The 26,624-nt window shown below is 42.3% G+C and overlaps 1 protein-coding gene across 11 annotated transcripts in view; it reads left to right on the forward strand.

Moving 5' to 3' along the window:
* The first annotated feature begins 5,114 nt into the window (after positions 1-5,114).
* NT5C2 (5'-nucleotidase, cytosolic II) overlaps positions 5,115-26,624 on the forward strand; it is an 84,952-nt gene continuing 63,442 nt past the window's right edge. For 9 of the 11 annotated variants that reach the window (XM_035132651.3, XM_035132649.3, XM_088669634.1 and 6 more), the window contains exons 1-2: positions 5,115-5,217; positions 15,383-15,515. In XM_035132651.3, coding sequence (XP_034988542.1) covers positions 15,415-15,515 — 101 coding nt within the window. In that variant the 5' untranslated portion in view covers positions 5,115-5,217; positions 15,383-15,414. Of the gene's footprint in view, positions 5,218-12,930; positions 13,018-15,382; positions 15,516-26,624 lie in introns of all 11 variants that reach the window. The other 2 variants (XM_088669637.1, XM_088669631.1) reach the window with 1 other exon arrangement.

The following is a 26,624-nucleotide window of genomic DNA, read 5'->3' on the forward strand; positions in this document are numbered from 1 at the left end:
CTTTTCTACTGTCTCCAAAAATTGCAACCTGCTTCCTTTATTCACCTTTACAATCACACACAGAGGCCTAGATTAGAATACATCATTTGTAGCTAGACAAGGAAGCATGCTCCCATTGCTCCCTGCCTACCTCTCATATTTTCCCCCTACCTGTATTTGCAATATCCCAGGATAGTCCTGTGTCACACAGTAATCTTTCATATGGGAATTAGCTCTCATAAAGACATGTCACCTGAACATCTCAAGCTATTAACACTCCTTTGTCAAGTCCAACCCACACTGGTAGTCTATTAACAGAAATATGATTTTAAAAAAACCCCATAAGGATATTGCAAGCTGCCTCCAGAAGTTGGCTTAGTAGGCAGGAGGTAAATACAGTTTTTGAAACAACTCTGTATAACATTGCAGCCTTAAATCCAATAAAGGAGAGGTGATTAACTGTGGCCTTTCAGATATTGTGGACTCTATGAACAATAGTCCTTTCAGGAATTTTACCTTCAAGTAATTACAGTACACTTGTGTGAGAAAGAGATTGCAACCATGCTTGCTGAGTTCTAAATCATATAGGAAACCTGTTTATGTATAGAAAACCTCCCAATTCAGACATTCCCTGTTGAATGTATAAATGGCAGAAGACAGGACCAGTGAGGATGCAAACATTGGGGGTGGAAGCAGCAGGAGCAGCCCTGCTCTTCCTTTCACAGGACTAATTGTGTGAGGGGAGAATGCCCCAAAAGAACATGTGATAGACATTAAGGTGTAATGAGCACAGTACAATGGATGAGGAAAGGCAGAACACAATCACTTTGAAGTCTAATTAACACAAACACATGTATCTTTTAAAGTCAGAACAGTTAATTTAATTATAACAAATGTATTGAAGAAGCAATTGTAAATGCTTTGCATGCAAAATGTCACAGGTTCAGCCTCTGGCATCTCCAGGCAGGGCTAGAAAACTCCAAAATAAATTACTGGCAGGCAATGTAGAATAGACAGTACTGATCTAGATCAGGCATCCCCAAACTGCAACCCTCCAGATGTTTTGGCCTACAACTCCCTGATCCCTAGCTAAGAGGACCAGTGGTCAGGGATGATGGGAATTGTAGTCCAAAACATCTGGAGGGCCGAAGTTTGGGGATGCCTGATCTACTGTGTTTCTCATATTTTAAGGCATCCCTACAAAATAAGGCATGGCAGGATTTTCCTGAGGTGGAAAAATATAAGGCATACCTCGAAAATAAGCCGTACCGGGTGGTGGGAGCAGGTCTGTGGCAAAGAAGGGTTGCTGCTGCCGCGTTAACCCCCGGGACCCGGCTGCAGCCTTTGCACACCGCGCGCGGACATCCGGGACCCGGCTGTAGCCGCAGCGCGCACAGCCCCAAGACCCGGCTGCAGCCTTTGCGCACCGCGCGCGGACACCCGGGACCCGGCTGTAGCCTCAGCGTGCAGCCCCAGGGCCAGACTGCAGCCTCAGCGCGCAGCCCCGGGACCCGGCTGCAGCCTTCGCCTGCCGCGCGCACAGCCCCGGGACCCGGCTGCAGCCTTCGCCTGCCGCGCGCGCAGCCCCGGGACCCGGCTGCAGCCTTCGCCTGCCGCGCGCGCAGCCCCGGGACCCGGCTGCAGCCTTCGCCTGCCGCGCGCGCAGCCCCGGGACCCGGCTGCAGCCTTCGCCTGCCGCGCGCGCAGCCCCGGGACCCGGCTGCAGCCTTCGCCTGCCGCGCGCGCAGCCCCGGGACCCGGCTGCAGCCTTCGCCTGCCGCGTGCGAAGACCCGGTGGGAGTAGGTCTGTGGTCTGTACAGATACCGGTACCGGTACTTAATTAAAAAATAAGACATCCCTTGAAAATAAGCCATGCTGTGTGTTTTTCAGGAAAAAATAAATATAAGACGTGTCTTATAATATGAGAAACACGGTAGATGGACCCATGATCTGACTCAGGAGAAAGCATGTTTCTGTTTCTGTCAGTCTGTTGCCAATGTTCATGGTTCCTCTACTTTCTGAATCTTTGTCTATCTGCTTCCTTCTCTTCCTCAGCTACTCAACTTAGTTGTTTCTCCTTATCTCTTCAGCTGCTCTATTTTAAAAAGCTGCTCAGCTTTGTCAAGTATCTCCCAAACCATTTTTTACACACACACACACACACCATGCAATGTCCTTCACTAAGGCCACATTTTATATCCTTCTAGCATTACAAAGGCTTAGTAACATGTTTGGGATGCAGAACATCTCAAGTTCATTACCCAACATATCTATTTAGAAATTATCTCTACTAGCAGGGCTAGAAAAGGTGTGTGCTGGAGACCTTCCTTTAATCTGCCTTCAGAACCTGAACTTTCAAAATATATTTCAGGGACTACTCATTTTTGAAATTATGCAATTCTATGTAGCAGTGCCAGATTTGTTTTATTTTAATATGTGTATTAATCTGAGGACTCCTGCAAGTCCGTTCTACAGGGACCAGTATAATGGATCTTCCTAACATTCTGCAATCTCTGTTTAGTATTGTTGCAGTGTGGGATTCTAAGGGTTCCAGGCACTCGCCCAGGGTTCATGTTTTCCTTTTGCCAATGAGGCACAGCAGAGATTGTTGTGTGTTTATGATATATAGTTTATTTACACATATATACCCCAATGGAGGGGTTCACAGCATTAACACCCAAAAAGGACTTGGTTTCTGTTACCGCTGCAGCCTTAGATTCAAACAGAATCAGCCAGCAGCTTTTACTTCTACGGTAGCTCATATTACATACAGACTCTAAACTATGGCTTTTGTCCTTCTGACTATCTAAGAGCTGCTATTTGGCCCAGAGCTTTTGCCTTCTTAATGTTCTTTCCCTTTGTTCTCTTAACACTTGTTGAGTCCATGGATTAAGTGTCTGGCACCCACAAATGCATAAATGTACTGTTGAGTTCAATTTTGTGCCTTGAATTCCTCTTTAAAAAACAGAAACACTGCACTGAGTACAGTGGTACCTCGGTTTAAGAACTTGATTCGTTCTTAACCTTAAACTGTTCTTAACCTGAGGTACCACTTTAGCTAATGGGGCCTCCCGCTGCTGCAATTTCTGTTCTCATCCTGAAGCAAAGTTCTTAACCCAGGGTACTACTTCCAGGTTAGCGGAGTCTGTAACCTGAAGCGTCTGTAACCCGAGGTACCACTGTATTGTACTTCAAGTTATGTAATCTGCTTGGGGATATATTTGTTTGTTTTCCTAAAAAGCAGGATTATAAATATAATAAATACATGTAATAAGGAAAGTGTTGCTTTTTAAAAATGAATGTGATGGAAACAGCTTTAACAAAAAAAACCTTTTGTAATATGAATATTTTTAACTGGAGGGTCCTAAGTATTTGCCAGTTGTTGTTTGTTGTTTAGTCGTTTAGTCGTGTCCGACTCTTCGTGACCCCATGGACCATAGCACGCCAGGCACTCCTGTCTTGCACTGCCTCCCGCAGTTTGGTCAAACTCATGTTCGTAGCTTCGAGAACACTGTCCAACCATCTCGTCCTCTGTCGTCCCCTTCTCCTAGTGCCCTCAATCTTTGCCAGTATTATCACACAAACCTGAACTTTATTCTGTTATTTCATAATAGCTACTAGTATGAGAAGCGCGTGGGAGGCTATTCATCGTAGAAACTGTCAGATCTGACTCTGTGATCCAGCTGGAGCAATACCAACTATACCAATGCTCAGTCAGTCAACTTCCTTCTTGCGTTTTCATTTGCTAGGCGCTTCTCCTCCCCCTTGCGCATGGCATGTAGTCTTTAGTTTGTTCAGGGATCGTAAGCAAATTACCAGCATTTTTTCTTCCCTGCTCTTCGGCAAGGAAACTGCATGAGAAAACAGGTTCAACCACACAACCCAAATAAATTGAAAGGGTTTGTTTGAGTGCTTTTGAGACAGGTTGAAGGAAATATTGATTCTGTTTTTTAACACAGAAAATATAAACAAACCACTACAGCTAATGCAGTCTGATTTGTCCACAAAAGTTTTAAATGCCTTTAAATAATCAATGGTGCCAAAATGGACAGCAATGGCCTACCTCACTGATTAGCTGCAGCACACATGCAACCAGAGCCACAGCTATGCTATAAGCAAGAGGACAGTACACTTGCCTAGCTAAACATTTTTCAAAAAGAAAAAAAGCCCCCTTCCTGCCACTGTTTGGTGATCTGGGTAAGTGGGAAGAATACTGTAATGGTGTGACCAAGATGGTAGGGGCCTGAGAGGAAGAGAGCAGCCAGGACAGCAGCAGTGGAGGACTCAGGTGGACACCTGGGAAAAAGACATTTGCAACCCCACTTGCCATTGAACCCAATGTGTTTTGACTATATGTGATTTTGGCTTTAGGTGCAATCCCCGGAATGTAACCCCCTCATAAATTGCGGGCTTACTGCAACAATCTTTGATCATCTTTCTCAAATAAAGGGAAACGTTTTAGCACACAAATCATTTTGAATAAGCTGTATAGAACTGTAAGACCCCTCAAAGGTCCCTCTGAGGCCTGTGCCCTAGGCACCTGCCTAGTTGGCCTAATGATAGCCTTCCCACCACCCGGCTATGAGGACCAACTACTTCCATTTCTCTCCCCCCCCCCCCCAACTACCTCCTCCACTCCACCTGGTCATTATTTTAAGAGTACAAAAGCCCTGGTGCTGAAATTTCCCTGATTTTCCTCTTCACTTTCCAGTCCTTTTTCCTTTTTGTATCAGGGATATCATCATCACCACCCCATCCTTCACCCTAAGGTTCGAGGGTGGGACTGATAATGACATATGATGTTTGACACCTGTCGCTTCTATTGCGCCAACATCGATGGTAAAGGTTTTTCCGGCTGGTTCAGTGTATTTGCTCGCTTGTTCCTAGTTACCCCCAGCTTCATTGTCAGATGGTCACCGATCCGTAAACCCTGCAAAATGTATGCCAACTAATCGCACCAAGTAGAAGACAAAAAACGGTGTCGCCACCCCACCCCCCACCCCCGCTTGCGTTCAGCCGTTGAGTGCGGCCTACCGGCTTCCTGGCTGTAGTTTGCGGCATTGCTGTAAAGCGTCACGTTCTCCTCGATCCCTAACCGCGGGAAGGGGGAGGCAACGAAAGGGCTAGCTCGCGCAGGCGCGGTGTGCGTGAGGTCCAGTGCTGCGGCAGTTCAGTTGTGTGCGATTTCTTTTTCGCGGAGAACGAGGGAAGAGTGAGAGCCGCGCGCGCTGGGAGAGGTGAGCGGAACGGAGGCCGGGAAGCAACGGACTGGCCTCTCGCGCCCCGGTGGCGGCGGGGGAGGGGGTGGCGGGAAGAGAGAGCAATGAAACTGGCGCGGCTGAGGCGGGAAGTCGAGGCGAACCCCCCCCCCCCAATCCTGAGGCAGGGGAAAGAGGAAGAGAGCGCGTCGTAGTTCTGTCACGAAACCCCCAAAATGACGCGGGAGACGGGTCTCTCTCTCTCTTTTCCCTCACCGAGGGAGGGAGGACTCCGTTCTCCACCTGGCGTCACTGCCGTTTTCCGCGCCGCGGGGAAATGAGCGATTGAAATCCCATCCTGTGGCCGTGGAGGGAGAGAGGAGGGAGCTGGGGAAGGTGCCTCACGTTGGCCTGCTGGGTGGGAGGATTATAACTTTCTTTCTCTGTTTCTCTCTGTGTATGTGTGTTTGTGAGTGTGTGAAGTATGAGTGATGGACTTGAGAAGAAAAAACCCCAAGTTCCCATTGCAGAAAGGGGCAGGATTTGAGTTGGGAGAGCACCCGCTCCTCATTTTTAAGTGATGCTTAAAGTTAACAGGGTTCTTATTCCCACCCCACCCCGTGGATGGCTCCTGAGTATTTTCTCCTCTCTTCAGTATTTCTAGTGCAGTGGTGCTGCCTCATCTTCTTCTCCTTACTGAATTGTATCCATAACACTTAACTAGTGCAGTGTTAATAACAGGAAATGAGACACTTTGCTTCTTCTTCTTTTTCTTACCTTGGGGAGAGAGACAGAGTGAAATTGTGGTGCTTCCTTCCTATGTCCTGTTGAGGATTGATTAGAAACACTATCTCATGGCAGCAGAAAAATGATCTTAGTGAAAATATTTTTTTCATTCCACACACCCCCAGCCAGATGTTGACATAAAAATCATCTCTAGTGTAAGAAGGTGGGCAGTGATTGTGGAAATCAAATTTCTCTTTCTCTCCACAAAGGCCTGTGATTTGTGTGGCTTTCTTTCCCTAGATTGGCACCTGATACCTCTTGATAGAAACAACACTTTTAAAAGAAGATATTGCTACACCATTCAGACACCAGTGTCTGTCTTCATCAATTCCCTTCCATCTCATGCTGCAGCCTGAAAGAGGTTGCTGCATCCAGCTGCATTGCACAGCAAGCCTTTAATTTGTACATATTGTTCTTCTTACTCCTCCACTGCAGCTGTCTTCACTTACTATATTCTGTGCAACTTCCATCTCTCTTGCACTGTCCCCGAAGGGCTGCATTTCCCAAAATTCGAAGAGGGAAAGTTCTTGAGGTGATTTTTTTAAAATGTAGATATCACTTGTTGAGTATGTTTGACTCAGTGATCTGCAAAACTCATTGAATCGAAAACATGCAGTCAGGATAGCAAACTGTAAGGGTATAGACTGGCATTTTGCTAAAACCAAGGTTTTAGTAGTGCAGTTACTTATGTACCATGAAATATATGCTAAAATCCAGTACATTTGGCCTTTGTCCTGAGATTGAACAGCAGTTTGGAAAGACTGCTGACATTTTCTTCTTCGTCTCACTTCATTATACACAATCATGAAATCTGCTGAATAAAGAGGGGGCAAATTCAGTATAGTGTTGGCCTGGCATTATGATAGAGGCAGTTGGTCTACTATTATGTCATATATTTCAGGCAACCTTCCATAGGGATTGGGATTAAATTTTCTTTCACTTTATTTAAATTTTGTTCGCTTTGGCACCACCAACCTACAGCAGAGAAATGGCTGCCAAATTGGCAGATTTCTCTATCCATTCAAGCTTTTAAGAATATCTGTCATAAGTGTTTTGTTGCAACATTTAACAGTTCTGCGGTAAGCACGCATTGGCCAAATGACTAAGTATGTTTTATTTGTATTTTTGTAGTATTAACAGCCATTCCTGGAACTGCAAATAATTAAACTCTCAGATGTTCCAGTAGTTGAACTTAGTGCACTCTGAAAATGCCATCTGGCCTGCTCACTTTTGGTTTTGTATTCACCTAGACACAACAGTGTTTAAATGTTAGCAGAATATAGCACTGAAACATGCATCTAGAACATTTGGGGGGGGGAATGCTTGATTACCTGAGTATATACTGGTAGATTTAGAACCAGCCCAAACTTTCAATACTTATGCAAGCTTGTGATCCACTGATAATTGGTGGATCAGTGTCTAAGAAGGATAAAACTTTGGTATAAATTGTAGTTTGTTTGTTATCCCCATGTTTCCTTTTTTATGATACTACCAGGAAAAAAGGATGAGCCATGGGAGATTATTGTGAAAGCCTGAAGCAGTTGTGTGTTGTGGTAGGGAATGCTTGGAGATTTATGCTCTACCCACTGAGCTATCCTTTGGATGTAGGAAGAAGAGAGGATAAGCAGGTCCAAGGATATCAGTTATCCTGTTGAATGTGGAGAGGGAATGGCATGGCATTGCGGGTAGTAGTAGTATAAACTACTATAAACATGTAGTAGTGTTTATAGATGCATGCATCCTGTCCCTTGCTGTGTCCACCCCATCCCTGATATCATCCACTGTGCCCAATAGCCTGGTGTCATTCTTGAACAGCAGGTCTCTTCATAGTAAGACTGTGTTGATCCATGCTCTTATCATGGATGAACAGGCTGGCCTAGTGGGGGAGCTGGGTGGGTCTGACCTGACACAGCTTTACTCAGCTGGGTACTCACTGCATCACCAAACCAGACTAGACGTCTGGCAGGGAGGCATTGCCATAGTTCATAGCAGCTCATTCTCTCACTAGGAAGCCTTTCCACTTAAGAGCTGGACTGGAGGGCCTGCTTCTGCTATGGGGTCATGGAGATAGCCTGGGGATGCTGTTGTACCACCTATCCTACTGCCTCCCTGATCAAGCTGACTGAGGTTGTTTATGGTGTGGTGTTGGAGGAACTAAGGAACATTCTCCTCTGCTGAGGTTGTTTCAGCTCTGGCTAACAGTTTTGTTAGCTCCTTAGCAGCCATAGATAGCTGTCCCAGATAGTCACTGGCTCAGTGCATGGAGCAGGGCATACTCAGGTGGGGAAAGGGATGGTCTGGACATAGGAGTGGCGGTTGTAACCCTGTTGTCACGGTTAGACCACTTCCTAGTGAAATTCGGACTTTTGGCAGCAGCCCCTTCCTGCAGGGGAGGGGACCAATTTGGATAGTCCGCCCTTGGAGACTAATGGAACTGCTCTCTGTGGATAGAGCCCAGTGATCCTGTTGAGGCCCCATTCTCATTGTGGCATGGGGAGATGATGAGGGCTGTTCATGTGATTGTTCCTGAGGGTTCTCTCAGATGCTGCAGGGCCTTAACACTGCCTTGCTTTACTAAGGAATTGCAGTCAGTGAAGCAAGCTGGAAGAGGACTGGAGCATATATGGTGGAAAACCTGCTCCAAAGCTGATCAAACACTTCTGCCTACTAAAGTGGCAGGCAAGGCAGTGAATAATTACAGTTCTTGGCTGCCAATATTGCTTCCTTGATGACCCATCCAGCAAATAGTTCTAGTTACAGGTAGGTAGCCGTGTTGGTCTGAGTCGAAGCAAAATAAAAAGATTCCTTCAGTAGCACCTTAAAGACCAACTAAGTTTATATTTTGGTATGAGCTTTCGTGTGCATGCACACTTCTTCAGATATCTGAAGAAGTGTGCATGCACACGAAAGCTCATACCAAAATATAAACTTAGTTGGTCTTTAAGGTGCTACTGAAGGAATCTTTTTATTTTCCATCCAGCAAAGTTATTTCAGGTGGTTTGGAGACTAACTGTACTAGAAGTAGTAGTTGGCCCTCTGGAGCACTTGGTAATATGCTGTGAGCAGCTTGCATGGCACTTCAAGGATAAAGTTGCTCAGTTCCATAGTGCCTTAGGTGCAGCAGTTTTTGCAAGTCCAGTCAAGGTGTCCAGTGCAGCACCTTCTATTTCAACATAATATATGAGTCAGAAGAGGCTGAGCATGGTCTGGAATATTGTCTGGATGCAGTTGTGGAATGGATGGTGGCTAATGAACTGAGTGTGAACCCTGAGAATATGGAGACACTGTTGGTGGGTGGTTCCAATGTCTGGGAGGTTGGCCATTTTCCATTCCTGAATGGGGTTACTCTACCTCTGAAAGCACAGTTGCATCGTTTGGGGGTGCTCTTGGATTCATCTTTGTCACTTGAGGCTCAGGTAGCCTCAGTGGCTAGGAATGTATTTTACCAGCTACAGCTAGTGCGCCAACTGTAGCCTTTTATGGACAGGGATAGCCTGGCTACGGTAATTCATGCATTCGTAACTTTATGACTCAATTATTTCAATGAGCTATATGTCGGCCTTGTGCCTGGTCCAGAAGCTCAAGCAGGTGGAAAATGCTGCAGCTGGACTACTGATGGGAAAGGATTACCGCCAGCACATAGCTCCAGTGCTTAAAAGCTTGCAATGTCTGCCCATATGTTACTGGGCCAGGTGTACAAGGTCCTTAACAACATGGGTCTAGGATATCTTAAGGACTGCCTGATATATGCCTGATCATTGAGATGTTTAGGGGAGTCCCTGTTGTTAGTCCCCCATGGCTCAGATGCATAGCTTGCAACTACTAGAAGCTGTACATTCAACATAGCGGGTCCAAACTTCAGTGGAAAAAAGGTTAGTCACCCCTGATGTAAGGAGTTGCTGATCCCTCTCTGTTCTTTTCCCACTCTTATTACATATAACAGGATACATTTACTTATTTATTAAAAATTTATTATAACACACCCTTTATTTCTACAAATAGCATGGTGGGATATAAAAAGGCACGAAATAAAACTAGACAATTTATCAGGTACATTTATTTGCATTTTTATAGTTGCTGATTTGTCTAATAAAAAAAAACACACCTTGTTAATAAGCAAAAATCTTTAAAGATAATGCTAAGACCTGTCTGTGAAACAGAAGCCCTAAACTTAGTGGTGCTTAGAACTGTTGGTTTCATTGAATTTTGCTCGTTTGTTTTTTAATGTAAGCTGCTGTGAGAATCCTTTGTGTTAGTTGGCAGGGTATTATAGGAATATACTTTGAGGTTGTATCCTTTAATCAGTAAAATAATATTCAATATTTCCCAGTTAAGTTTTCATTTCTGCTGATGAAATTTTAAAATAAATTATCTGTGTTGGGATTATCTGTGAGCTAAGGAAGAGAACATTTACTGCCCCCTATTGGTGTGATGAAGTTTCATTGATTGTAAGGTGCTGATCTCAATAAGATAAACAAATAAATTGAATGCCTTTTAGTGATGAATTTAATACAGGGACCTGGAGACACAGTATTTCATAGAATGTTAGAAGCCTTCCGCTGTTTATCTTTATGTGTGTGTGTATATATGTGCATGCTCTGGGTATTAAAACTTTGTTTTTTTTTTGTTATGCAAGCTTATTGTGAAGGAACTAGAAAAAGCAGGGTCATCACACATCTTTTGTTCTACCACTCAGTTCTGTTAGCTGGTCAGGTCAAAGTACTGAAATCATGCTAACTGAAAGGAGGATGTATACAAAAAAAAGCCCCATCCATTTATAACAAGCTACAAAAATATTCCAGCTCTGTGTTAAAAAAACAAGAGAACTGTCTGGCAATTCCACCTCTCGACTTTTTAACTGTCAGATCTCTGTGGAAAGCTATTTAATTTGTCAGCATGAGCAATATTTAGTTCAGTGCTGTGTTAAAAAGGAACAAAATAACCTATATGTGCTGTGTTCTATTTTTGAAATGTATTACTTGCACACAGACACCCTCCCATATGCATCATGTTAGCCTGGGGAAAGGCTTTATACCTTGAGCATGCAATATGGTAGAAGTTCTTTGAAATTATGTTTGGAGCAGAAACAGTCAGTTGCTTAGTTATAATAGTATTAGGAGCACTGTAATTGAAATAAATTGCAGAAGGTTGTTTCTGAAGTGCTTAACATGCTTACAGGTTTCTATATTTATTTGAAGCTATTTACAGATGCTTGGCCTTTAAAATAAGATTTTGTAATTTAAGAAAGGTGCCATAGACTTTATAGTTAAGAATTTTAGCTGGCTAGCCGCCTAAGCTGTTAACATACTTATCCCACTGACTTTAAAAAGTATGTCAGGGTTCAGCTCAACTTATTTTTAACTTGTACCCTTTGCATCATTTGAAAAGAAACATTTGTTAAAGTTAATAAAATCCTTAACCCAAAGGAAGAGGTGGTATACCCTTGATCTGTACAAGGCTCCTGCATCCTCCTTTCTGATTCATCATAGCAGCTTGAAATCTGTGTATTACATTATGTCAGAGATGAAAGTGGTTAAATAACTTGGAATGGAGTTACATTAAGGGATTAGATCCACTTTATCTACTGAAGTAAGAATTCAAGTATGACCCTATGGAGTTTTTGGTAGAAGTCATAATCCATTTTCATCACTGGAATGAAACCTCTGTACTTACTGATCCTCTTTGCTACTTCAAACTTAAAAGGGTATTGCCATATTTGAGGCACCAATTTAGTTACTTGGCTAATCCTATTTTCTTTTGCATCATTAAACACATTATTTTCCATCATGCTAAGCATTACAAGATTCATTGATGAATCTTAGGTCCAGTTCAGACACTTATCAGGGCTGAAGATCTTCTCTCTATGGTGAAGGAGAAAATGTGTGTAAACTTATAATATCTTACTCTGACACAAGGATTCATATCATGTGATTCTTTGAATTCACAATGGGAAGAGATTCAGCCTTCTGTGTGTTTGGGTATTTCCTATTTGGATCCCAGTGTCAGACTTAAAGTTAAGTTTGGAGGGGGAGAGGCACTTGCCCAACTATTGTTGCACTCTACCACGGGGGGAAATGATTTTTGGGTGCAGTAAACTATGCTTGTATGGAAGAACTGTGCTTCTAGGGAGCGGAAGGTTCTTGAGAAATATATTTTTTTTATTAATTTATGTATTGCTTATAAGAAAAAAAGGAGCTTCCCTACATATATGGAACTGATGTCTGAATTTTAATTACTGCTGTTCGCTTCTCCCCATATGTATTCCTAACCATCTCTCCTACTGAAATGGTGAATGGAAAGGAAATTTACCTCAGTCCTTTAATGCATTCATTGTCTCTGTTGGCTGGGGCTGCCCCCACCCCCAAGGAATTAATATGTCAGTTTAGGAAAGTTTTAAACAGCAAAATGCAAAGAGATTGAAAATTGAGCAATTTGGGCCACATTTGTCAGCACAGCTGACCTAAATTGATGGTTGTAAAAACTTTATACTTTAAGTCTTTACGAATCATAATTGTGATACTATAAGGATATTATCCTTTTATTAGTTGCTGCTAGAATGATGGTGGCTGGAGACTGGAAAATGTCCTCAGACTTTTCAACAGGCAGTTGATGGAGAAGCCAAGTCACAATATCAAACAGGCCAAAGGCCAAGTCAAACCTGATACATTTGCAACTGATGGTTCCTGTTTCTTCCTTTCATCAACTCCTTGTCTGACAATTTAAGACCATTTCCTGCTTGTGCTGGTTTCTGGAGAGACTGCTTCAGTATGCCTTGTTTATAGTGCTTTATCTGCTTGCTCCTGTACTCCCTCCAAGTGTGTTGTTACATAGAATAAGACACGAGAGACCTGCAATTGTTGGCCTGTTACTGTTGATTCTTTATTGTAAATGTTAAATTGTGTAAATAAGTTTGATATTCCATTAATAAATGGGTATAATTTAGGTAAGTTCTTTCTCTTTCTGTAGTACTCATAGAAACATAGACCAGATGACTTCTGATGTACCTAACCAGCTCTTGATGCAGGGTATGCACTACTACAGCATCCTTGTTAGGTGACAATCAAGTCTTTCCTTTGAAAATTCAAATGAAAGGGAGTCTATCACATCCCAGACAGTCTGTTCCACAGTCAAATGGCCCATAAAGTCAAAAAGATTTTCCTAAAATTGAGTCTAAATCCTTTTCCTTTTAATCTAAATGGCTTGTATCCTATCCTCTGGAGCAGCTATCATCGTCTGTGTGATAGCTCCTCAGTTATTTGAAGATGGCTATTTTATTGCCTTTTAATAATCTTTTCTTCAGGCTAACCACATATACCTCCTTCAATCTTTTCTCCAATGGCTTGGTCTCCAGGATTCCTCACCTACTTTATTGACCTCAGCATGCATTCCAGTTTGTTCACATCCTTCTTAACGTTGGTTCCCAGAACTAGACATGAGCAGAAGAGAGCTGCACCATTGTTTACCATGATCTAGACCAGGCTTCCTCAAACTCGGCCCTCCAGATATTTTTGGTCCCATGATCAAACTGCTATGATCCCTAGCTAGCAGGACCAGTGGTCAGGGATTATGGGAATTGTAGTCTCAAAACATCTGGAGGGCCGAGTTTGAGGAAACCTGATCTAGACACTGTACTTCTGTTGATGCAACCTAGAAGCATTCATTTAGATTCCACAGCATTCTTGTTAAAGCAAGCTTGTCGAAGCAAGCTTGTTGAAGCATGCATACTGAAGTATATACCCCCGTAAGTATGCTAGAGACTCTGGTTTTGTCTTTTTTTTTTTACAACTAAGATAACTGTTTTTATCAGCTACTTGCTTTTCCCCAAGTATTTTTGACTCTTTTTAAAAACGGAGTGGTGAGACATGATGAACTACATCCAAGAGCATTAAAAGAACTGGCTGAGGTGATTTCAGAACACTGGCAGTAATCTTTGAGAATTCCCGGAGAACAGGCGAAGTTCCAGTAGACTGGAGGAGGGCAAATGTTGTCCCTATTTTCATAAAGGGGAAAAGAGAGGACCCAAACAATTACCGCCCAGTCAGCCTGACATCAATACCAGGAAAGATTCTGGAGCAGATCATTAAGCAAACGGTCTGTGAGCACCTAGAAAGGAATGTTGTGAACACTAAAAGTCAGCATGGGTTTCTGAAAAATAAGTCATGTCAGACTAATCTGATCTCATTTTTTGACAGACTTACAAGTCTGGTAGATGAAGGGAACGCTGTGGATGTAGCCTATCTTGATTTCAGCAAGGCCTTTGACAAGGTGCCCCATGATATTCTTGTAAAGAAGCTGATAAAATGTGGGCTAGACAATGCTACCATTCAGTGGATTTGTAACAGGCTGACTGACCGAACCCAATGGGTGCTCATCAATGGCTCCTCTTCATCCTGGAGAGAAGTGACTAGTGGAGTGCCACAGGGCCCAGTCTTATTCAACATCTTTATCTTTATATGACTTGGATGATGGGCTTGAGGGCATCCTGATCAGGTTTGCAGATGACACCAAATTGGGAGGGGTGGCTAATACCCCAGAGGACAGGATCACACTTCAAAATGACCTTAACAGATTAGACAACTGGGTCAAAGCAAACAAGATGAATTTTAACAGGTAGAAATGTAAAGTACTACACTTGGGGGGGGGGAAGGCACAAATACAGGATGGGGGACACCTGGCTTGAGAGCAGTACATGTGAAAAGGATCTGGGAGTCTTCGTAGACCACAAACTTGACATGAGTCAACAGTGTGATGCAGCAGCTAAAAAAGCCAATGCAATTCTGGGCTGCATCAATAGGAGTATAGCATCTAGGTCAAGGGAAGTAATAGTACCACTGTATTCTGCTCTGGTCAGACCTCACCTGGAGTACTGTGTCCAGTTCTGGGCATCAAAGTTCAAGAAGGATATTGAAAAGCTGGAACGTGTCCAGAGGAGGGCAACCAAAATGGTCAAAGGCCTGGAAACGATGTCTTATGAGGAACGGCTTAGGGAGCTGGGTATGTTTAACCTGGAGAAGAGAAGGTTAAGGGGTGATATGATAGCCATGTTAAAATACAGTACATAAAAGGATGTCATGTAGAGGAGGGAGAAAGGGTGCTTTCTGCTGCTCCAGAGAAGTGGACACGGAGCAATGGATTCAAACTACAAGAAAGAAGATTCTACCTAAACATTAGGAAGAACTTCCTAACAGTAAGAGCTGTTTGACAGTGGAATTTGCTGCCAAGGAGTGTGGTGGAGTCTCCTTTTTTGGAGGTCTTTAAGCAGAGGCTTGACAGGCATATGTCAAGAATGCTTTGATGGTGTTTCCTGCTTGGCAGGGGGTTGGACTGGATGGCCCTTGTGGTCTCTTCCAACTCTATAATTCTATGATTCTATGACATACATTGCAAACTAAAAAAGTGTCTTCATTTGTTGTTTTAGAATAAGTGACAATTGCACAAAACAACAACAAAATGACAACTTCATGGAGTGACAGACTGCAAAATGCAGCAGATCTTCCTGCAAATATGGATGGCTATGCTATGAAGAAGTATCGTCGGGAAGCATATCACCGGTAAGCTCTTTATGTAAAGAAAGCATTTTACTGCAGGAAAAACCAAAGTTCCAGAGCCCTAAGGACGACATTCAGATATCTGGTTGAGAGCCAGTTGGCATTGCTTTCCCTTCCACAGGCCCCTGCATCTCTTACTGCTGGTTTCTCTCCTCAACTCAGACGTGGCTGCTTCTTTTTTTACAATACATGTCTCTGGCAGTGTCATTCAATCTGTCTCTTTATATTGCATAACTTGATGTTTGCAGGATTGTGTTGCTGCCACCATTGTTTTATTCATTCTTAGGCAAAGAGGAGGTAGAAGGGATGCTTTGTTTTTGTCAGTTGTGGTATTGTTACCCTTGCTATATTGCAACAGTGTTATGACCCAAGTACTAGACAACTATTTTATATATATTTTATTTAGGTGGCATATATTTAATGTTTAAATTGATTAATTTAGGCTTTTTCTACTTTTTAAGATTAGAAAGAAAGTTTTAAGGTTAAAAAGGAGAATTCCCTGTTATTTTACTCTCTACAAATGAGTGAATAACATCAAGGTTGACATAATTAGAAAGGGTTTGGGCTTCTAATGTTATAAAATAGAATTAATTAACTTGGAGAAGAAAGTAGGAGAATTAAGAGAATGTGACAGTAGATTAAACCTAAGTTTAATTCTTTGCTAGCATGGAAAAGAAACAATCAGTTGTTGTTGAACAAAGCCTAAAACTGTCAACAGGTGGTTATGAGGAAATAGTTATACTTGGTTGTCATCCCTGTATTATTTTTGGCTCATCTGAATATTAAAAATAGCCTGTCCCTACTTGTGCGGAGGAAAGCTTGATGACAGACTCGGTGGATGTAATGGAAAATATTTTTTTCCAGCTGTTGCTTTGCCAGTGCCAGTGGTGTCAAGATAACAATAATAGCCCTGCCACATTGCTACATATTCCATGGATGTTTCATAAATATAGATACACATATTGAGGACATGTGGTTTTTAACAGAAGAAATTAGTTTTATATCAAGTAATCATCAGTGTTCCATTCCCTGATGGACGCCTTCTTGTGTCAGATACAGTACCACATATGGTATAAGAGAATTCTGAATTTTAAAAGTTGGCAAGGAATGAAATAATTTCTATAGCTTTAAAAATTTCCAACTAGCGAGGTGGTCAAATGACCTGAATGGAGTCATGTTGAAAATCTCAATAATTCATATTTTTGAACACTATTTTCTAGCTCCTCCTCTCTTTTCTTCCTTCCTTGTAGTCCATGTTACTTCACTAGGTCTCATTGATCAGTTTCACATTTGGAATATTCTTGAAAACTGAGCTTCACATTCCTGAAGCCTCAGTGTGGTGACTAGCCTAACAGTGCAATTCTATACATATGTTCATAGTAAGTTTCATTGACCTCATAAGTTTTTACTTTCAGGTTAGTATGTATAGGATTGCAGTCTGACAAAGGACTCCTAATCTCCAGATTTGCTGTCTGAAGGGGGTTAGGATGGAGCAGCCAAAGTTGGATGGATGCCAACTTTGTCATTGAAGGGGCTTGTCTGCCACAGATACTCCACTGACGATGTCCAAGAATGGCTCTCCAGGTATAGATTTGCTGTTGGTGGTTCTTTTGCCTTCAGTGGCCAATGTTAGGCCCTGGGGTGATAATGATCTTGAACCTACCAGCTTCTGGTAAGCCTGAAGTGGATGTAACTAATGAGGGACTTTGAAAAATCTGTAGGAGAGAAAAAAAGTAAGACTTTACTCCCACATCTCTTACCCTGGTTGGTAAGTATTATTGCTTTTTGAAAAAGGCAATACACTTCTGTTTTTAGTGGTGATATATGCATACTAGCAAAAGGCAATATGATTTTAAAAGTGGCATGATTATACAAATTAATTAAAATAGTAAAAATCTAAACAAATAAGGCTGCAATCTTATGTACACTTATTTTGGAGTAAGTCCCATTGGATTTAGTGGGGCATACTTCTAAGTAGACATCCCAGAAGATTGTACTGTAACATTTTTAGAATAAAGAAGGAACGGCTTCTTGGCCTGAATCCACTTACCCCTGGGAATGGGAGTCCTTATTTACCGAACTTTTCTGTGTATAAGACTAGGGTTTTTTTTACTTTAAAATAAGGTTAAAATTCTGGGGGCGCCTTATAGTGCATATGTCTATTTTCTAAATTTGGGGTCCCCAGAAGTAGGGGGCATCTTATACATGGAAAAATACGGTACTTCAGTGATAGACTGACTACCTGATAGGCTTTTGACAAGAGGTTATAGTTAAATTAATTAGTTTTTACTACCTGATAGGCTTTTGGCAAGAGGTTATAGTTAAATTAATTAGTTTTTATATAGAACTTTCGAGCATTCAAAGCACCTTTTTAATTCATATTTCACCATGCGTGGAATTCTCACCCAACAAGGTAGGTTGTGCAGAAGATATGATGCACTTAACACATTGCATCAAATTATGCCTCTTCTTAGGCCACCATTCAACACCCAGGACAATAAGCAATCCAAATAAACATAAGCAATTGGAGTAATTCTGGAGCCTGCTGTAGCAATGATGTGTGAAAGAAATAATATAATTTTGATTAGTAAAAATAAAGTGAAGGTCAATTTTCTAAATATTTCTCTTTTCTATTAACACAATGCAAGGAAAAGGTTAAATACAAAGGCCCCCAAGATGATAGCCTTTTCCAGGCCAAGTACTGCATTAACCCATGTGTAGTGAAAGTGTAAAAATTGGGTGTAGCCATTAAAGGACTAATTCGGGGAAACCCTTTGGCCCCACAGAAGTACTGTAGAGGATGTGTGCAAATGATCATTAAAATATGGGGCAGGGGGAGGATTTGTGAAGCCTTGTGGACCTGTAAATATTTTGTTTTCATTTTAAAATTTTATTAAATCAATTTTAATACAATCTCCACAAAAAAATAAACACAGCATTAAGATTGTAACATAATCTTACATAATCTTTGGGCATTAATGGTCAATATAGGCTCTCCACAAACATGTTTGCAAAACTGGTCGGAGAAATTGCTACTTTCCTTATGAAAAGGTGGGGGGTAGGTTTCATCAAAGTTGCCTCTCTTTAGAACACTGTTTGCTATTCTACTAAGCTCAGATAGTCGCTCTGAAATAGCCACATCCTAGGTATTGTTGATCCATACCTCAAGATGTAGCTCAGCCTGGGATTTTCAAAAATAGGCTATCACTAAACCTGCAAATAACTTGTTGGCATCAGAGTGAAGGTGCCTAAAGTAGCTTGTTCTCACTCTGTCCTGCAACAGAAACTGAATGTTTCTACTGACCAATCTGAATGAGGATAATGTGACATCAGACCTGTTTCCTTCCTTGTATCCTCAAGTTTGGTTCATCCCAGGAGCTGGCAGAGGCTGCAGAGGAGCAGCTGGATGACCTGGAGAAAAGTCAGTTTAGACAAACGGCGGCTTTCCGATCATCCCACCGAGAGAGTGCGGTTTTGGAGGGTCCTCAGCCACTGGACCTTGCATCACTTCCTATTCAAGTGATTGACAGCATAGTTCATCACCCCAAGTTCTGTTGGTGGATCTGGCAGGTTTTGGTACAAGGAGTGGGGATTGGTCCCTCAGATAGCCTTTACTGGGCCTGCTTTTTTCTCCTCGACCATGGTCTGAGGCTCGGTCCCAGGCCTTACCTCAGGTTTGGGTGGGAGAGAGTGCACAATGTCTACTTTAGTGGTTTGTCAGGATTTCAGGGCTCCTCAATGACTCCAGCCTCTCCTGCATAGGTTCATTCCTGCTGCTCTAGGGGGCAGGGAACTGCCTCCTTTCCCCCTCCTCTTCTGGGTCTAGTGATGCAGCAGCTGTGGTCAGGGGCACTCTTGCCTTCACAGGCATTGGATCATCTCTGGGCAGCTGGAAGAGGAAGTCTTGATGCCACCAACACGTCAGGCCAGAAGGGAGTGCGCCAATGCTGCTCAGAGGCCCGAAGGCAAACTGAGTCCTCCACTCTCTGCCACAGGGTGGCAGTGCCAGGCAAGGGCTGCAAAGCAGGTGACAAGTGTGTGTGAAAGCTTATATTTGCACCAGGGTGGATCCAGATCTCTGACACTGCTGCGGGAGGTAACACATCTGTTCAACTGGGCGGAGAACCACCTTGCATCTATCAATGTGGAACATGTATCAGGTGCTTCAAATACCAGGGCAGATTGGCTGAGTCTCCAGGACATGTCTCAAGCAGAATTGAGTCATCTGCCCTTGGTGTTAGAACAGATAGTGTTACACTTCGGTCAGCCCTGTATGGACATATTCATGACTCAGCAGAATGCCAAGGTGAATAGTGCATAAGGAACACTGCTTTTTTTTACTAGGATTCAGTGATCCTGAAGTTGGACCCTATGTTTGTTCCTAAAGTTAACTCAAGTTTTGATAGGAACCAGGATGTCATGTTACCTTCTTTCTGCCCCCACCCTAGATTGGACAAGGAGAGGGAGAGGCACTCTCTTGGATTTAAGACAAGCACACTGCATGTCTATCTAAAGAGAATGGTATCCTTCCGCTTGTGTGATTCCCTGTTTCTCTCCTTCCATCCCCAGACAATGGGAAAGAAGGTTTCAACTGCTACACTTTCCAGATGGCTGAGAGGATGCATTTCCAAGTGCTGTGAGGTTTCTGTTCTGGCTTGTCTGCTGGGGTCACTGCTCACTCTACTAGGAGTACCTCTACTTTGGCTGCCTTCAGCATCTCTGGGGGATATTTGTAGGGAAACCATCTGCTCTTCTTTGTCTACCTTTGTGAGACATTACAGGATTGATGTCTTCTGTGCGTCTGCCAAAGCTGCTTTTGGTTGGCAAGTACTACAGCCAGTGGTTCTCCAGTAGGGGTAGGGGGTCCACAGCTGGTCCCGCCTGTCTGAGTAGCTTTGGTACATCCCACTGGATGATCCCCTCCACCCAGCAGGAAAATGTGACAACTGGACCAACTGTGAAGGTTCATTTTCTGCAGGGGATGGAGGAATACTACCTGTCCTAAGCTAGTTTTGGTTATTGGCTATAAGTTGGACAAATCTTTTTTATATGTGGGTTTCTTTGGTGGGACACTGTGGTCTAACACACAGAGCCTAGGGCTTGCTGATCAGAAGGTCGGCAGTTCAAATCCCAGTGATGGGGTGTGCTCCCGTTGTTCGGTCTCAGCTCCTACCTACCTAGCAGTTCGAAAGCACGTCAAGTGCAAGTAGATAAATAGGTACCGCTCCGGCGGGAAGGTAAACAGCGTCTTCATGCGCTGCTCTGGTTCGCCAGAAACGGCTTAGTCATGCTGGCCACATGACCCGGAAGCTGTCTGTGGAAAAATGCCAGCTCCCTCGGCCAATAAAGCAATATTAGCGCTGCAACCCCAGCGCGACTGGACCTAATAGTCAGGGGTACCTTTACCTTTACCTTTACCTTCTTTGGTGGTGGTGGTGGTGGTGTTTTGCTTTTTACTGGATGTTCTTCTTTCTCAATAGTTGCAGTTCTTGCATTTTGTTCGGCTGGCATTTTGTATCCATGGGATGCACTGCTTTTCTCTGAGATTAACATGATAATCTCAGAGTTGGATTATCTTGTCAGATGGAGGTGTTGTCCTCCCCCCACAGTGAGGCATGATCTGTCTAATTTGCATATTCCTGCCTGTGGAGCAAGTGGGAGGGAAAACCCATCAAAGGATCCCCTCCATCCCCTGCAGAAAATGGACCTTCATGGAGGTCCGATGTCACATTATCCTCATTCAAATTGGTCAGTTGAAACATTCCATTTCTGTTTAAGGGCTGGCCCTGCTGTTAGGCAAGTGTGAGACAAGCCACTTTAGGCAGCTGATTTTGGATGCCATGAAAGGGCAGCAAATTGTTAGATATTTAATTTATTACTGCAGTTTTTCTCCCAGGGTGCGGAGATTGTGGAATCTTTTTAAAGTTCCAGAACAACTGATTAGTTTTAGGTAGTTGTTATTCTGTCCCAAGACTTCAAAATGTCTTGTGCAGGTCCTGTTCTGGATTTCATGTGTTAGATAGCTACAGTATCACCACCACATCTGTAAAGGCACTGTTTCAATCAAGAGAAAATAATTACTTTAAAAAATCAAGAATACTTTACTGATACTAGATCTGTGGTATGTTGTTAGCTCTTTGGTATGTTTTAATGCTGTACAACCTCAGGGTTTAGATACTTGAGTACCATATGTGTTTAGCTATGACTAAAACTTGGAACTGAAGAATTCTGTTGATAAATGTTTTTTATTGAACCGTACTGGGTGGAGTATTGTGTGTAACATTTTGAGAGCAGTCACTCTCTGAGACTTGTTTAACCAGTGTGGTGAATGCTGATTACTGACTCAGTTCCAGAGACTGAAACTGCATAGATACATACTTTTATATTTCCTCAAAGTTTTTGAAAGATGTTTAACTGACTGTTCTTTAACAATAATTGTATTACTGTAGCGAGTTCTGTGTAATGCTTACTTACTTACTGAATAAAATATCATTTGGAAAAATAAATTATAATTAGGATGGCAAATACTGACTGTAAATTCAAGAAAGATAAAACATGAGACCCAGGAAAACATTCGTAGCCTGCATTTGTGTTTTATTTGTAGTGTGTACAAGGATTCCCCCTACTCCCCCCCCCCAATATCATGCATTAGTAGGCTTTAGACTAATAGCTGATGTCAACTGCACATCTTATTATATCTTCTTCTAGCCTATTTGTGGGAAATGCCTATGGTATAAACAAAAATAGGGGCTGAATTACAGCTACTTTCTTACTGAAACATTTTGTAATAAGACGCTGCCTATCTATAAGCAGTTATTGATACCATAATCTTCAAAGTGTAAATAACATTGATATAACATTGTTAGGAAGCTCTTCTTCACTGTATACAAGCAGAGTGCTACTTCCTTTCTTCCAGTCATTTATTTGGCTTGGTGATAATTGTGAGGCTAGTCCCATTGTAGGAGTACATTCATGTACTGTGATTGTAGTTAGACAGGAAGGAGGTTGAGCATGAGACACCAAATTGCTATGATGTCTATTTTTTCACTCTGAGGGAATACTTCTTCTAGTCACCCTTTGGACTATTGCATACAGTTCTTTGGTTAACAGCTGTGATTAGTATAGGTTAAACAATGGAAAAAGTTGGATTTCCGTTCTCCCCTGATACTGGCAACTGCCAAGAAACAGAACTCAGGTATTTGCATTTATTTTATACAATATGTTTATAATTCATGAGTAGCAATTTTTCAAGGTATTAGGACAAAACTGTTTTCCCCCCTTAGAAATCTGAATCTTTTGTGGATCACTAAGACACAGGTAACATAAACGATGTTGAAGTGCTTCACCTTTCTCTGCTTTCAAAAGGCAGCTTTACCCGTAGGGTAGGCGCAAAGGTCTGGAAGTTAGGCCTCTAGTTTAGAATTCTAATACTGTCTCTATATTTACTTCAGCTTTACTTTTGACATAGCCTATATTTGTATCATAGGTTTCTCTGAACCAGTATGATGATGTAAAGTGGTGTGTCCTGTTGGGGTCTAAAATTAGGCACAAAAATATATTATGAATTGCTTTGCTATGCTTTGCTTGTGAAGAGAATGTGAGGTGTGGAAACACAAGTGGATCAAGCTAATGTTTTAATTGGAATAGTTTTTGGATTGCAAAAAGAAGCAGGATGACTAAAAATAGATTATTAAGTGCCCCCCATCTGTTTAAAAATGTGTAAAATTGTAACTATGTAGTTGTTCTTAAAAATACTAGATCAGTATTAAATATAGGCATGAAAGCCCTATTATTAGTCTGTAGTCCTCAGATCATTGATCAATTGATCATAGTACAGTACTGACATTGGAAGGGCTAAAAAGGTAGTGCTCTGGGGGCTTGCCAGAAAGCAATTGGGATGTAAAGGAAACATGTGAGCCAGTGTGGTGTGGTGGTTAGAATGTTGGACCAAAACCTGGGGGGGATCAGGGTTCAAATCCCCACTCAGCCATGAAGCTCACTGGGTGACCTTGGGCCAGTCACTGCCTCTCAACCTAACCTATTGCACAGGGTGTTGTGGGGATTAAATGAGGTGCGAAAGAATCATGTCTGCCAGCTTGAGCTCCTTGGAGAAAGAAGCGGGATATAAATGCAAATACAGTAGCTCTCTAGGTTTCCTGTCACATCCCCAAACCAGCAGAAAATTCTGCCACACTTCTGAGCATGTCTAAACCTCCCCTTACCCCTTTCTTCCCTCAACCACATGTCTGCCCTTCAAGTTTGAGCCTGGCAAGAAGTGGCTGAAAGGCCTTTGGATTTCATGCATCCCTTATTTTAGGATTGCAGCCCTGGAGTTGTAGTTTGTGCTAGTCCTACTCAGTACACCAGGCATGTCCAAAGTCCATTTTGGGGGCCTAATCCAGCCTGCTGGTCGGTTAAATGTGGCCCCTGTGGCAGTTTATTTCCTGGGGTAAAATCCTAAAACCTCAACAACTTCAATCCTTAGAAAAGGTTAACAACTTTGGTCGGCCCTTTGGTCGGCCCTCACGGTCCTTCACTTCATCAAATCTGGCCCTCTTTGAAAAGAGTTTGGACACCACTGCATTAGACCTTTTGAAGCTAATTAACATGTTAAACTTAGGCTCATTAATTTCAGTGAGTTTACTTTGAGTAAAACATAGATACAACCCTTAATCTCTAAACAGAACCATTGCTTCTGCTAGATACATCAAGGTAAATGAGATTTATCAGATACGAATATTTAGATGCCTGTGTATAGTAGGTAGAGTGTTTGGTAGGGAGAGTATACTTCATTGTCACCTGATGAAAATAAACTGATCTAGTCTACCCAATTAACTATTAAACATTGCTTTGACCTATGAGTCATGGGCATTTTATTTTTGTTTGCTACTTTGTTTTTGTAATGATGGAGCTAGCACAGGCAGAATGAAGTAGAAAGAAACAATACTGGAAAGAAGAAAAGACAAAATTGCCCAGTGTGTACATACCTATGCTCCTACATTTAGGCAGCAATCCTATACCCAACTGGTTGGGAGTAAGCCCCATTGAACTTAGTGGGATTTAATTCTCAGTGGATATGTATAGGACTACAGTATTCTACTAACTTCACAGACTGTTATGGGTGCTGGTTTTAAGTGAGAGACCATATAGGATTTTTAAAAACAAATTTCATTTCATAGGTTTAAAAAAGGAAAACATACATATGATGAACAGATACAAGGTGTGGTTATAAGCATGAAGCAGCAGTATAAATAACACTGTAGTTGTGAATAAAGATGAGGGTGAGAATATTTTTTGTTTCTTCCTATATGTATCTTTCATTTCTGTGAAACATTTTTTAAAGATGACTTTAGTATTATAATTTGCACAATTATTTAGGAAATACTTGAAGTGTTAGTAGGAAACTTGAAATCAACCTTTTTCTTGATTTGAATCAGCTTTTGTTTCTTTAAATATACTCCTTGTCTTGCTAATACTAGAATTTGGGTTTGAGTTTGGGAAATACAAACTAAGGAGATGCAGCAAAATCAGATTAAAATCTAGGATGTCAAGGAAAGATAGGCTGGGAAGTCTTCATATGATAGGACGTGACTAGAGATGTTCTATGGTTGTAATAGATGCTTACTATTGTATTAGATATTGTACTAGATGTTTAAAAGAAGTGATCAGAAAAACTAGAATAACAGAGAAAGAAAATGTATGCAACGGAAAAATGCAAAAATAATAATATTTTTTTTAAAAAAGAAATGTTTTCCCTTACGTTTTAGGAGTGCGTCGCTGCTGATGAGGTGCTTTGAAGTCCTGACTTTGGGACTCCAAAACCCAGCCCAAATTAAACACTTTTCAGTGCATTAGAATTTCCTGAAGGGAACCAATGCTTGGGGAGGTAACCTTCTTAGTGTGGCATTCCGTGCTGGGCTTCTTTAAAGAAGACCTCTGGGGAGGAGAAGCCACTTTTGTCTCCCAGTGTTGCATATGGAAGCATTTGCAGCCTAAGCAAACAACAACTTTCTGACCTCAAACATTGGGGGTCGGAGTTGAGAGCAAAGTCAAAGTTTTCCCAAGCCACCCCACCCCACCCCCGGTTATTGGAGAAGGGAGTAGGGGTTGCTTGCTTTGGCTGTGCATTCCTGTTCTCAGGAGGGTACAGGCACTTCCAGCCAAACTGATCTTTTTGCAAACAGCTCCACACTGCTCCTTTCAATTTCCGATTTTGGAAGTTGAAAGGGGCTGCAGGTGCTGCTTCAAAGAGCAGCACAGTGAAGAAGATGCAGTTTCTACTTTCCCCTCCTTGAGCCAGAAGCGCTCCCACTGCCTATCGGCTGATGGATCCTGATTGTCTTTTTGAAACCCCATTATTGCCTGCCCCACATCTGACGTCATGTATGATGTCTGATGTAGGGTGTGTGAGTGTGGCTTCCCTACTGTGGCTTAGCGGTTGTAGACCCCAGGGTGGCGAATCTGCAGCCCGCGGGTCAATCTTGGTCAGCTACCAAGATGACCTGCAAGATCATATCTGCCCAAATCACAGCCACCTGTCCATCAGCTGATGTCACTAGGGAATGCCATAAGATCCCAGGGTGGGTTACAATATTAGAGGCTTCAATTATTTGTTAAAAATAAAACCATTATAATTATATAACACATAAGACAATTTCAGATGGTACAGAACAGTATAAATTCAGCAAAAGAGGTAGGTCCCACTAAAGAAAATACTTTAGACTGGCAAAGGCCTGAGTAAAGTGATGCCGTGAAAGCTAGGTGGTAGTAAAGAATTAATCACATTAAATAATCATGCCACATTATTACAGTGGCTAGAGTCTTGTTTGACTGGAACCTGGGAGACCAGGATTCAGATCCCCCCACAGCCCTACAAAATTCACTGGGTGGCTTTGCACCAGTCACAGCCTCACAACCTAATCTACTTCACAGGGTTGTTGTGAGGATAAATTGAAAAGGGGGATAAGTATGCATGCCACTTTCAGCTGCTGGGATTAAAGCTGGGATATGAATGTAAGAATACATAGGGAGAAATATTGATTGATTGGTTGCCTTTTTGCCTTCTCTTACACAAACTAATATACTTCTGTATATCTGGAGAATCCTACAAGT

This window comes from Zootoca vivipara, chromosome 5, assembly GCF_965207765.1.
Source record: "Zootoca vivipara chromosome 5, rZooViv2.hap1.1, whole genome shotgun sequence".
Classification (NCBI taxonomy): domain Eukaryota; kingdom Metazoa; phylum Chordata; class Lepidosauria; order Squamata; family Lacertidae; genus Zootoca; species Zootoca vivipara.